The 13,400-nt window shown below is 37.3% G+C and overlaps 1 protein-coding gene across 9 annotated transcripts in view; it reads right to left on the reverse strand.

Annotated features, from left to right (window-relative positions):
* LOC135105717 (phosphatidylserine synthase 2-like) overlaps window positions 1–13,400 on the reverse strand; it is a 35,942-nt gene that overhangs the window by 4,517 nt on the left and 18,025 nt on the right. For 8 of the 9 annotated variants that reach the window (XM_064014140.1, XM_064014137.1, XM_064014139.1 and 5 more), the window contains 9 exons: window positions 12,174–12,272; window positions 10,918–11,068; window positions 9,930–10,064; window positions 8,697–8,861; window positions 6,166–6,284; window positions 5,759–5,873; window positions 4,924–5,069; window positions 4,531–4,641; window positions 4,168–4,254 (listed from right to left, as the gene is read on the reverse strand). In XM_064014140.1, coding sequence (XP_063870210.1) covers window positions 4,168–4,254; window positions 4,531–4,641; window positions 4,924–5,069; window positions 5,759–5,873; window positions 6,166–6,284; window positions 8,697–8,861; window positions 9,930–10,064; window positions 10,918–11,068; window positions 12,174–12,272 — 1,128 coding nt within the window. Of the gene's footprint in view, window positions 1–2,526; window positions 2,704–4,167; window positions 4,255–4,530; window positions 4,642–4,923; window positions 5,070–5,758; window positions 5,874–6,165; window positions 6,285–8,696; window positions 8,862–9,929; window positions 10,065–10,917; window positions 11,069–12,173; window positions 12,273–13,400 lie in introns of all 9 variants that reach the window. The other variant, XR_010270977.1, reaches the window with a different exon arrangement.

Here is a 13,400-nt window from a genome sequence, read left to right on the forward strand (position 1 = left end):
TGTATCAGGCAAAAATGATCCAAGAAGTACTGCTTCCCTATAGTACAGAAGGGCACAGCCTGATTGTACAATCTGCAACTAAGCTGTTAGATTACTGCCACCATATTCCCTGTACTGTGAAACAAACTATAATGGGAATGGGACACGCTCTTCTGTATTTTCATTCCGACAAAGAGAAACGTGGGTGACATCTTATGCTGGCTTACTCCCTTACAGGGCAACCTAAGACTGGTTCATACAGTACTGGTAGTGGCAAGTAGTGGCAATGAAGGAGACTGGTAGTTGCAAGTGGTGGCGATCAAGGAGACATCTGCCACTGCCAAATTCACTTATACTGCTTGATCTTGTGACCTTCAAGAATTTGTGAAATGTTAATTGCAACTTTCTGGACACATTATCTCAATGGGGAGAAAATTCTCTAGGCCAATGGCTGTTGAGTGTCACTTTTGGTGTCTTTTCTGATAGTGACCCCCAACCAATATTCCATCATATTCACCCTCACAGTAAAACTTACAAAATTACTTAAGGAATCATGGAATGAAGTCATGAATATATTAGTGAAAGAGAAGAAATGTACCAAAGAAACAGTGGTAGACATTAGGCTTTTGTCAAAAATGGTGTTATGCTGGATAAAAAAATGTCCAAGATCAAGTGAAAATCCTACCATTGCACAACCCAGCATGACTGAACTGTAAAATCAGCTAGAGGGCTTTAAATGTAATCAAGAGGCAGACTGAGGACCAACTTTGCATCACAAGCTGGCCAGACTGGCAGGAGTGGGTGAATAAACAGCAATACAATATTTGAAAAGGGATCTCAGTTACAGAAGCTACCATATTGTACCAAATCTACTAAGCTTTGCCTTTCTGGGCCTTGATGAATGATAAGAGGTGCTATGATCAGATGAAGAAAGTTCTGAGGTAACAAACAAAGAGTGTACCACTGTTGTGGTTGTGATCTTCTTAACCAACAAAACACCAAATTAATTCAGTCTAGAGTTGAACTTCTTACCACTGGAATTACTGTTTTTCCCTAAGAACATTCAAATAAGCCAGAATACCAGAATGACTACTCTGAACTCATCCAGTATCAGAGATTAGTATGGTTGGGGTAGTCCTCTAACTAATGTTTGTGTTAGTGGACTGATGTTCTCCATAACTTTAAAAAACAGCTAGCTCACCAAATAGCTTTTGCTAAATTTAGTTCCACTAACTCCTGGCTATTAAACCTAAAATTAAAGTGTATGCTCCAGTCTGCTCATCTTCATTTTTATAAAAAGATCTTATCTTGTTCATCACCTACTTGTTCACTAAAAGACTTATCTTCACACTTAAGTCCAAACAAAATTATGAAAAGACATTGGTTATCTATGTGTGAGATGATGGTGAACATCTAAGCCTGTGGTGGCCAGGCATAAATTTCCTTTGTGGTTGTGCTGTGGCTGTCTGGAGCGAAAAGGGTCTCCTATGCAACTCTCCTATTGACTCAACCATTTGTTTTTCAGAAACATGATATGAGAACCCCTATATGATACCTACAAACCACAGCAATCTTTGCCTCTCAGTGGAATACTGACATGGCTGAATATCACAATGGCTCTCATGGTATATATGTAGATGAAAGTTTAGCTTATAGTAGCCTACTGAATCTTGCACCTTTTCTCTTCTGCAACAGCCAGCTCAGCCTTGCCCTCTTCAGTCAGTGGAGCTAGTGGAAATTAGCGGTGTGTTGAACATGAACTGATGCCTAATTACTTTTGTTCTGTAAACCATAATATCTGATCTTGCCATGCCATACTTAGTGGAAAGCTCTATATCTAAGCTTCATCATATTAAAATTTAAGTTTTAAGGGTTTTGGGTCCTAAAACACACACACACACACACACACACACACACACACACACACACACACACACACACACACACACACACACACACACACACACACACACACACAAACAAACAAACAAACAAACAAACAAACAAACAAACAAACAAACAAAAAAAAACTTTGATAATTAGTGAGCAGCAGCAGCAGTTATCATTAGCTTCCATTGTATTTAAATTTTCAATAGGTTTTAATAGGTTTAACAGTTTAGTGTTAACAAAAATAAGTTTTGTATTAGTGGTTAGTTATTATTATTATTATTATTATTATTATTATTATTATTATTATTATTATTATTATTATTACTATTATTTATTTATTTTATTTTTTTTTTTATTATTTTTTTTTTTTAGGAGCCATCCACTGTCCTCAACAAACTTGATGGCTGAGTGGTGCAGTGTCATGCTGGAGCGTTAGGCAGGATGCATCTTGTCATCATGTCAGATTGATAAGGACTGGTTCACACTGTGATGCCAAGCTATTAACACCAAGGCCAGGAAATTAACTGGATCTCAATCCCACTGAAAATTTGTGGGTTTACATCAAGAGTTATCTACAGAACCATGGCAGGTCTTCCATCCCATGCCTTCAAGCTGCCATTCATGGCATTTGGGAAAACATTTATAAGGAATACCTACAACATCTAGCTGATTCCCTTCCTAAGGGTCTTCCAATGCTTGGGAAGAGCTCAGGATACTTTTGGATAACAATTTAGGTGGGTAGCCCATTTACAGTCTTTTTTCACCCCAACAATCTTCCTCTCCCCTAGGTACAACAGGTTGTTTCAGCTTCGGCACCATCTGCCACCGCCAGTACTGTAGATACAGACACACTTTAGCTATTAGTATTGCAGCTGATGGCTGCTCTCACCAGCAGCTGACCACCCAACCTGTATGCCCTATTGTGTCCTGTTGTGTTTATAAATGCCACTCAACCCACTCATCAGCAAAAAGTTTCTTTTAGGGAGAGAGGTCCACAGGTGAAACCAATTCTTCCACATATGAAGCAAAGATTAAATTGGATTAAGTGGTACCATATACAGACATTGTAGTGCACACACACAAGTGTAGAACTGTATGATTTACAACATAAGATAGCACTGCCTCACTGTCAACCATCTCAGCCTGAGGATAACCTAACACTGCTACTGATAAGGATATCTCACAATAATAATGTATCTATTTCTGATGCCTATTCCTCAGAAGTCTACCCAAGAGGATGACCATGGATCCTACAGAGAAGTAGCTAACTGCCTAAGAAAATAACACCAATGAAACATTTTACAATAATAAGGGCAGAAAGCTGGGATTTATGTTCTGGCTATATTAACAACCAGTGCTCAATGGCTGCTTGGGGCAAGATATCTCCATGTCTTAGAACAACATTTAGCAATTCTCACACCAGCTGTCACTTCACATTATGACTACCCACATCCAGGACTACCATGTGTAAGATGCCAAGGATTTCTCCTTCACCCATAACAGGGTTTTGAGATGCCCCCCAAAAAACTTGCAGATTTTTGTTAAGTGGCAATATAAACACTCCATAAACATCCTCACAAGCCTCAAGAAGAGGCTATCCCATCAACCAAGTAGCTCAAACTTCTCCCCAACAACTACACTTTAACATTTAAGCTGAATTGTGAATCAGTCACAACTCATTCACAGAAATCCACACACTTCTAAGAAGAAAATTAGTGCTGCATATGTGAATCCTTAAGAAAAGGATAAATGGATAACTGCAGGCAGATTCTTACCTCAGCACCATCATTAGAAAGAATATGAAAGACAGAAAAAGAATACAAGAATAGCATATGGTATGACAAAAAATGTTAAACCTACTCTACTTAGGAGACCAAGTACCATTAAACATTAATTGGTCCCAAATCAATCTTCCACTGATGGAACCTAACCATTTAGTGACCCTTTTTGGACTCCACAACCATTTTTTGATCCTTTACATAGTTCCACCGACACAAGTGTGTTAATATTGACTAAAGGGAATCCCCGTTCTATACATTTAAATGCTGTTTCTTAAAACATCAATTATCCAAGCATGATGCCTGCTCCTAGGAGCTTTCTAGAGAATTGATTGGACAAAATTCTCAGTCTGCTTAATCCTACACATATATCTCATTCTTGTTAAAAAATATTGAAAGATCATTTATAAAAATAATTTATAATTTGTTCACTAACAACTAATTTTCTAGAAGTCATCACAAGTCATCATGCTGTGACACTGTGCTTGGTGACATAACTTTCTGAAATTAAGTAACTTACTTGAATGTGTGAGGGTTAATGTAAAAGTTCCACACTGTCCACAGCACCAGCAACACCAGGAATCCCAGCCACATGGAGATCACATGCCTGCAGGAACCATGTGTCTCACTATACATTTTTATATACAGTACATATTTGGAATGTGTATGAATGGTGTGTGTTTGAGTGTGTGGTGCTCTGTCTGAGCCACCCCATGTGAGATTGCCAGCCTGGTGCAAAGAAAGATAGACATATTAACAAAATGCTCATTACCCAAAAAGCTAGATGCAAATAGAGTTACTTCTCTATCATCATTCCAATAAATTCAGAGTTTACTGTATATAAGGAATGCCAGAAATCACTATGAAGGTGGTAACTCCTCACCTTGGGAATGGAATGGTTACAGTGTCCCAGCCAAACTTGATCACAATAAGCAGCTCTGTGCATACAATTGACAGAAAGAGCCATGACTGCCGACCAAACTTTGTGACATCTCTGAAAGAGAAATTTTGAAACATTGTTACACACAGATTCAGACAAGACTATCAACATTTCTATTGGAGTATCAAATGGTTTTCATCATCGGCTTCTATACCATAATGCAATTAATGGGATAAGAAAGTTTACTATCACGTACTTTATATATGTAAAACAGTTGGCAAAGTGTTACAAATACGTGAAAAAAGCCTGCTTACTTAATGATCTTTAAAAAGTTAACAGAAATAAAGGCAACATTATAAGTAGAATGAATGTTGAAAGTAATTTTGTGGCACTTACGGATCATCAAGAAACTGGAAAACCTCTCTAAGAGCAACAGCACCCCAAGGCAGGATGAAGATGAGGCGCACCAGGTTGACCCAGTGGCCTGGCTCCACCCACAACACAAACTTGAGGTAAAATGTGTTCAGTTCAGTGATCAGGAACTGAAATGTAAGTGCACACATCTGGCTGTAGTCTTGTAAAACCTGGGTGCTATAAGACCCCAAAGTAGTGGGATCTTAAACCAATCAATTAATGTGCCAATCAATCCCGTGAAACCTAAAGATGAATAAAAAAAAAATAAAGATATATGTTGGCCAACTAAATAGAAAAAAAAAAAAATAAATAAATAAAAAAATAAATAAAATAAATAAAATAAATAAACAAATAAATAAATAAATAAATAAATAAAATACATAAATAAATAAATAAAGAAATATAATAATAATAATAATAATAATAATAATAATAATAATAATAATAATAATAATAATAATAATAATAATAAATAATAATAAAAAAAAAAAAAAAAAAAATCACCAACATTATTCAACCACACAGAATGTTAACTTCATGAAAAGGTACACAACATAGCATCTGCTATCAGCCAGGTACTTCATCAATGTGACAATCAATCCATGAAACCTAGCGATGAGTGAAAGCATATAGGCTGGCCAGCAATAAAATGAAAAAAAATTCATTAAACATTATTTAACTAAACAAAAATTCAACTCCATGAAAATGTACACAACATAATATCTATCATCACCTAAATGCTTCACTGAGGCCACAAACTCAAACAAAAGAAGACACTAAAGGCAGTCACTGTGAACCTGATGGTGGATAACCTTACCATGGCAATGATGGCAAGCACTGAGAACCACCTGCCAAGGGATGACAGGGGCTTCCAGTCATAGTCCACCCAGACGTAAGGACCAAACTGAGCTATGATGCGCCTCAGCTTTCCTCTGTGGAAGAGAAAATGTCAAAGGCTGTTGCCACTGGGTTCTGTAAATAATGGTACACAAATTGCCCATAAGAACTTTGCCATCACTTTATATTCTACAATACTAAGGACATACTACAGTAAAGGTTATGGAGAAGAAAACAACCATCCTTCAGTAAAATCTACTCACACAAAAAATTCAGCATTACAGAATGTTCCAACAGTATCAAATTATAAGAAGATATACAAGGACACTTAATTTCTGTCGCTTGTGGAGTATGAAAATATAACTCTGTGACAAGGAGACACGTTACCTGTATGTAGGAATGTTCCAGAGTCCTCGCCAGTGGTAAATCTTCATGGAGAAATACTTTAGAGACTGAAGGCCACAGTAGATACCCAGACCATTACACACTAGGGCATCCATAATCCACTAGAAAATATAAATATCCGTAGTCGGAAAATGGCAGAAGTCAATGGTAACTTCTTAAAATTATCTAATACCAAAAGTGAGGATGGCCACTCAATGCAGAAATAAAAATTGGCCACTTGAAATATGAAAAAAAATAAATAAAATAAATAAATACAGTCAAAAATTCTAATCAGGAATTGTGACTAAAAAGAAAAAAAAAAAAAAAAAAACTACTACTCATGCATGAAAAAAAAAAAAAAAAAGGCTATGGTCAATTTACAAATATTTAGGCAAAGACCTGACTTATACTGTAGGAAAAAGCAAATTAAAAGCTAGATTTAATGCCCCAATATGGCAGTCTAATAAAAATATATGTGAACACTGCTCAATCCACTGAAGTGATACTCAAGGAGCAAAAACTGTGTTGTTTGTAAGGCAAACAAATAACAGCTATTTGTTTAATTTCTGCTGGAAAGAAATGGAGAGTGATGCATTCAAGCCAGGAAAGAAACAAATTATGTTGACACATATGTTCACAGGTAAACAAGAGAAGAAACTGCTCCCTGAGGTACTAACTGGACTAAGATGTGAGGATGGCCACAAGTCACCTCCAGAGACATGGCTAACTCACCCATCACTCTTGACGTCCCCCAAGCTCTGAGGACTTCTCTCACTACACTCTTGCAGAAAGACTATAGAGAACCCTTGTGTCTTCACTCACCTCCCATATTACTCATATTCACATTCATAATTTCACACACAAACACACACTTACTCAAAATCAGACTCACCATGCACAAAACACATTATTGCAAAAGTATGGTATATAATTATTTTTCTCTCAAAAGAAAATACAGATACAGGATGCCCATCAGTAATCCTGAATCTCTGTTAAGTAAGGAGTGCTAGATTCAGGATAATCCTGGAATGTAGAGATCTTGCCTCACTCCATCCTCTTATTACATCATAGATCATTAAAAGTTTGTTTATAGGTGAAAATATAAAATTAAAAGAATTTACATTTTAAAGAAGAACAGGAGCAGACTGCCAGTGGTAACAGCAAAGTAATTAGCTTTCTAATTTGCTCATAGGCCAAGTGAAAAGTCTCCATAAGATCATGTCTGTCTCCTGATCTTGTGTCTGATTACATGTCACACCACTGTGTCTGCACAATTGCTCTTTAGCTCACCTGCACTACTGTGAGAGAGAGAGAGAGAGAGAGAGAGAGAGAGAGAGAGAGAGAGAGAGAGAGAGAGAGAGAGAGAGAGAGAGAGAGAGAGAGAGAGAGAGAGAGAGAGAGAGAGAGAGAGAGAGAGAGAGAGAGAGAGAGAGAGAGAGAGAGAGAGAGAGAGAGAGAGAGAGAGAGAGAGAGAGAGAGAGAGAGAGAGAGAGAGAGAGAGACTCAGTAATTACAAGGTTGTTAATACAGCTTATGTTGCTATCAATGGCAGGAAAACAATAGCAGCAAGCTCATAACATAATAATGAAAGTCCTACAAATTAGTCCTCCAGATTAATGATGGAAAGGCATTACAGATTGTCACATTAGTGATGGGTGACCCGTATATGCTGTGTAAACCTTTTTCATGCATTAGAAGAGAAAATAAGATATTTCCAAGTCTAAAAAAAAAAAAAAATATACACACACACACACACACACACACACACCCATATATATATATATATATATATATATATATATATATATATATATATATATATATATATATATATATATATATATATATATAACCATAGCAAACAAGAGGTGAAGGGCTTCCTGATCAGTCACAAGATCACTGCTCTTGTCCACACAACCTTTAGTACCATGCTGACATGACAAAAAATTTTGGATCTAACTGTATTTGTTCAGGTGAGTGCATTCATTTCATGATCCTAAAATTTATACATAAACAGGTATGAGACAAGTTATTATTTAGAAGTTAATTATGGAATCATTTGGGTTGACATGATATCCTCACAAATGAGGGCAGAGTAAGTATAAGGCTGAGGCTCCTTTGTACATGAATGCAACAGTGAGCATTACCCAGCCATGAAAGGAAGATAATCATACAGTATACTGTAATGGTGTTTCCTTGCCATTTTCAGAGATGTTGTCATCTTTCAATATTTTTTAGAATGTCCCCACCAACCATTTACACAACACACACACACTGTACTTCACATGTGATAATAACAACTCCACTGTTACACAAACACAGTGCTATTTCATTCACCAGACACCAGCAGTATGAGGCTGTGAGTATACAAGGGTATTAGGCAAGCAGAAGGTAAATTAATCTGAGTTGCCAACAAGCACAAGTGTTAATCAGCAGTGTCTGGTTTCCAAGATGCTAGGGTGTGCCAAAGTCAGAGCCAATGCAAGGTTATTCATTCCTGCAATGCCAAAAAAGTGCCACTGCCCGTCACTTACGTGGTCCCACCAGCACTCTGAGAAGTTGGGCAGCTGGTGTTCCAGGGTGTACTCCAGCAGCTCAAACATTACAGACACCACCCAGCATAGCCACCAGTCCCGCAGCAGCAGTGTCTTCATCCACCACCCAAAGAAATGGAGGGGTACAAACAGGTCCAGTTTGTCCTGAAAGGCATTGCATTCAGGGGAAGGCTTACATGTAAAGTGGTGGTGAGGGAAAGAAACACTGTGATAAGGACCAATGGAAAAAAAAAAAAAAAAAAAAAAAAAAAAAAAAAAAAAAAAAAAACTGAGCTATTGTTACTTAAATTGTGCCATTGAACTATTTAAATTTTTACCAGTGTTGAAACATGTTTAAACCACAGCCCAAATTCACAATGTTAAATTACACACAATTTTTAAATTACAACTAATGCCTCACCAATGAGGTACTGATTGCACAGTGTGTTTCTGTGATTTTTGTTGTAAGAGTGGTCAGGAGGAATGGCAAGAAGAATACGCTTGTTCAGGAAGGAAAGGGAGTGTAAATAAAACCCACACACTCTCAAAGCCCTCAACATCAGAAAGGCAACTTACACCACAATTGCCATTTTTTTTTTCTTTCTTTTTTACCACAATTTCAAGGTATCTGCTCTCATGTGGTAGTGTATAGGAGTTCCTTCTCATACTACATACAAGAGTTAAAATCTTTAAAATAATTTTCTTCTCAGGACTGCAATCCTGATGACTGCCTGTCTCTCCTGCTTTCTTCTCAGGATGCTGCAGTGATGACCCTCTTATGTGCCTCTTATCAATGATTTAAATAGTTTGTCATGCAACATGGTGGTGCATGGAAGTGATGTTGGTCTCATTGAAGGCAGTATCATTTTATTCTAAAATAAAATTTCATTATGATTTTCATTATCAATAACAGTATTGATAAAAATACCAACAAAACTGTTGCAAATATTTAAAAATAAAATAAAAATTCAACATAACCACTGAAACAAAAGTCAATAATGGGCTAAAATTCTATATAATATTACTATCACACATTTTGCCTGAAGAAACTGACAAGTTTCAATAACTCACCTTAGTTTACTTTAACATTATAATACCCAACCCCTCTCAAGCCTTACTCTTGTTCTCTCCATACTGCTATGGTACCTGGGACCTGCACCTGTCTACCTCACCACACCACCCTCTACACTTCAACACTGGCAGGCCTCAGCAAAGCCTGGTTCTCCCTCTCACCTTAATATTATGGAAGGGGTCGTCTGGCCTCTCATGGTCATAGAGGTGGCAGTTTCCCCCGTAGTCTTTCTCCTCCATGGGCTCCCCCAGCTTGGGATCAATGTGCTTCAGCAGTTGCCGCGCCCCTGAGGCACTCTGCAGCAGCCAATCAGAGTCAGCAGTGCAGGCAGTGCCGTTACCTTAATCACTGCTGCTGCCACATATTACTGAAGTCATTACTAATGTCACATGTAGCTTTGTTATCTATACAGTCAATCATGATCTCATCTATCACAGCAATAATCTATCACATGCACTGCTAGTGTTATCATTACCAGATCTGTTCTTTGCAACCTCAACATGACAAGGTGCTGCTGTGCCTAAGTTGTCAATCTCATTTTTTCACATATTCATTTATATTATTCCTTGTAGCCTCAACATGACAAGGCACTGCTGTGCCTAAGCTGTCAATCTAATTTTTTCACACATTATTTTTTTCTTAATTCACAACAAATAAATAAACTAAAATAAAACAAAATAAATAAATAAATAAATAAATAAATAAATAAATAAATAAATAAATAAATAAAAAAAAACATAAAAAATAACATGAAATAAAGGAAGCTGCAAGAAGCCAACAGACATACACGTGGTAGTCCCTGTATTGTATAAAGCATACCTACATATTTCTGCCTATGGTCCCATCCATAAAATATGTCTAATCATTAAAATTCCCCTACTGATTCAGAAGAAGCAGTGTATGAGCTGGAAAGACCTGACAAGAGCATATGGATATTGCATGTTAAGGGAGAAATATTAGTGGAATATAAATGGAACATACAACACAAAATAGAGAAATGGAGATTTATGGTGCAGGTGCAGGAGGTAAATAGACAAGAGGTGAAAGAGGAGAAACAGTAACTGAGGTATGAATAAAGAAACAAGTAAATGAGTGACTGCATAATTACCATCAGCAGTGCCCAGACAGAGGAATGCCTGACACACTCACCTGGTAGAGGACAAATATGAGGCCGAGCTCATAAACAATGGATATAATGAAGGTGAGGCGCCAGATGGCTGGGTGTGGCCGCTTGAATGGGCCATCGGGAGTGACTGTTACGCCTAGGAGGATAAAGGCAGACAGACTGGCAACTATACCCCTGAAAGCACAAATATAGCCATCTATCATTCTGGCATGGGACCGAGAGGGAGGGAAAAGTACAGTTGTGTTTAGATGTCAAAAGTAACAGCCACATTCCCTTCCTTTGTGTTTAGTGTTTCCTAAGAGGATAAAGGCAGAGAGACTGGCAACTGTACCCTGGAAAGCACAAATATAGCCATCCATAATTCCGACTTGAGATTGAATAGGAGGGAGAAGTATGGCCATGTTCAAATGTTAAGTAACAGGAGACATTCCCTTCCTCTGTTCAGGGTTTTCTAAAAGGATAAAGACAGACAGACAGGCAACAATACCCCTGACAGGATAAAATATAGCCATTCATCAGTTTGGCTTGTGACTGGAAAGGGGGGAAAGCTAAGGCTGTGTTCAGATGACAAGTAACATACTGCATTAGTGTTTAGTGTTTTCTCTCAATCTTAAGCCCTCTGACCTGCTGAGAATCTATCAATTGTCTGTTTTTGTGAAGAGATTGTCAGCAGATCTGAGGGCATACACAATACATACTATCACTAGTTACACCTATCTGTTCCTACCTATATATTTATTTCCTGGGATATTGCAGTATGGAAATATTTATTTTACATAGCTAAGTGATATGAACATTATATTTGGATTTACAAGCAACAATTTTGAGTTACTGATTTTTTTTTTTTTTTCTGTTAAGAAACTCTTGGAGGATTAAGAAGAAAAACAGTTAACAAGTGTTCTCCCAAGTGTTCTTATAATAACCATGTGTGTGTGTGTGTGTGTGTGTGTGTGTGTGTGTGTGTGTGTGTGTGTGTGTGTGTGTGTGTGTGTGTGTGTGTGTGTGTGTGTGTGTGTGTGTGTGTGTGTGTGTGTGTGTGTGTGTGTGTTCACTTATTTATATTTGTAAAGAATTTAATCAAGTTGATCTATATTGTTACATTATATAATTATTATTACTATTATTCTTATTATTTTTTTGGTGTTAACTTACATTCATACAAGACAGATACATGATTGTTTCTGTGTGTGTGTGTGTGTGTGTGTGTGTGTGTGTGTGTGTGTGTGTGTGTGTGTGTGTGTGTGTGTGTGTGTGTGTGTGTGTTTGTGTCATGACTTACCTCTTGGTGTTGTCGACCATGTCCTCGTCAGGGGGACTGAGCGCCTCATACAGAAGAAAGCAGATCATGAACACCAGTGTGGTGAGCGTGTGTGCCCGCCTGTCAGAGAGAGAAGAATTAATTAAGGGACATGCATCAGATAAGACCATATTTTGAAACAATTCTCTGCTGCATTTCCACTATATTCAAAAGGCTCTAGCTGAAGTGACACTGGCTTTTAAGGGTGCTTATATGGTTCTAGTGACAGATTAACAAGATTTCTACACTATTAATTAACAGTAGAAACATTCTTTGAGAACCTGCTATCATCTCTGCAGATCTAGTTGAAGTGGCATAGGTTTTTAAGGGTGTTTTTTTTTTTTTTTTATGGTTCCAATTACAGATCAACAAGAGTACAAGAACATTCTTATATTCTTTGACCTTTGAAAATAGTCATCATGAGAGAGCAAGTCGTTTCTGACCAGAGGGGAAGGAGGAATGGATACACAAAATCCATCTCACCCCTGCAATATATAAATTAATAAATAAATAATCGAAGATACACAAAACAGAGAGAGAGAGAGAGAGAGAGTTAACTAAGAATACCAAGCATACGATCACTTTAACATCTTTTATGATCCCAGTAGCATCCAAAGCAGTACATGTTATCAAAGACGCAAATAACATCACCAATACACACCCTTGAAAGAACCATCACATCAGCGCCACATACTAAACACGCATGTGCGATATCAAATTTATTACAAGACACTCATTATATCTAATTTGTAACGTATGAGTATACACTGGCAACCTCAGGAAGATTTAACAGTTCTTGATTCGTATTCTGAAATGTTCTGGGATCTCATAAGGACTATTTAGAGAGGTTACAGGAAGGACGCCTTCACCCCGTTACCACTTTTCATTTGTAACGTTTGAGTACAGTATACACCAACACCCTCAGGAAGTTGTGAAAGTCCTTGCCTCGTAATTTGTGATACTCTGGACTTTCATAAGGAGTATTTTGAAAGGCTGCAGGAATGACTAGCCATGTTTTTGTTTATTTTCATTTTTTTGCCATTGATGGTGTAGAATCCTTGCTAAATTACCACTACAGCCATGAAAGACATCCTTGAAATACTTTATTTTTTCCGCTAGTCGCAAAAGAAGTTGGGATTAAGCCAAATTGAAAAAAAAAAAAAAATCAAATAAATAAATAAATAAATAAATAATCTTTTCTTCAACATG

This window comes from Scylla paramamosain, chromosome 12, assembly GCF_035594125.1.
Source record: "Scylla paramamosain isolate STU-SP2022 chromosome 12, ASM3559412v1, whole genome shotgun sequence".
Taxonomy (NCBI): Eukaryota; Metazoa; Arthropoda; class Malacostraca; order Decapoda; family Portunidae; genus Scylla; species Scylla paramamosain.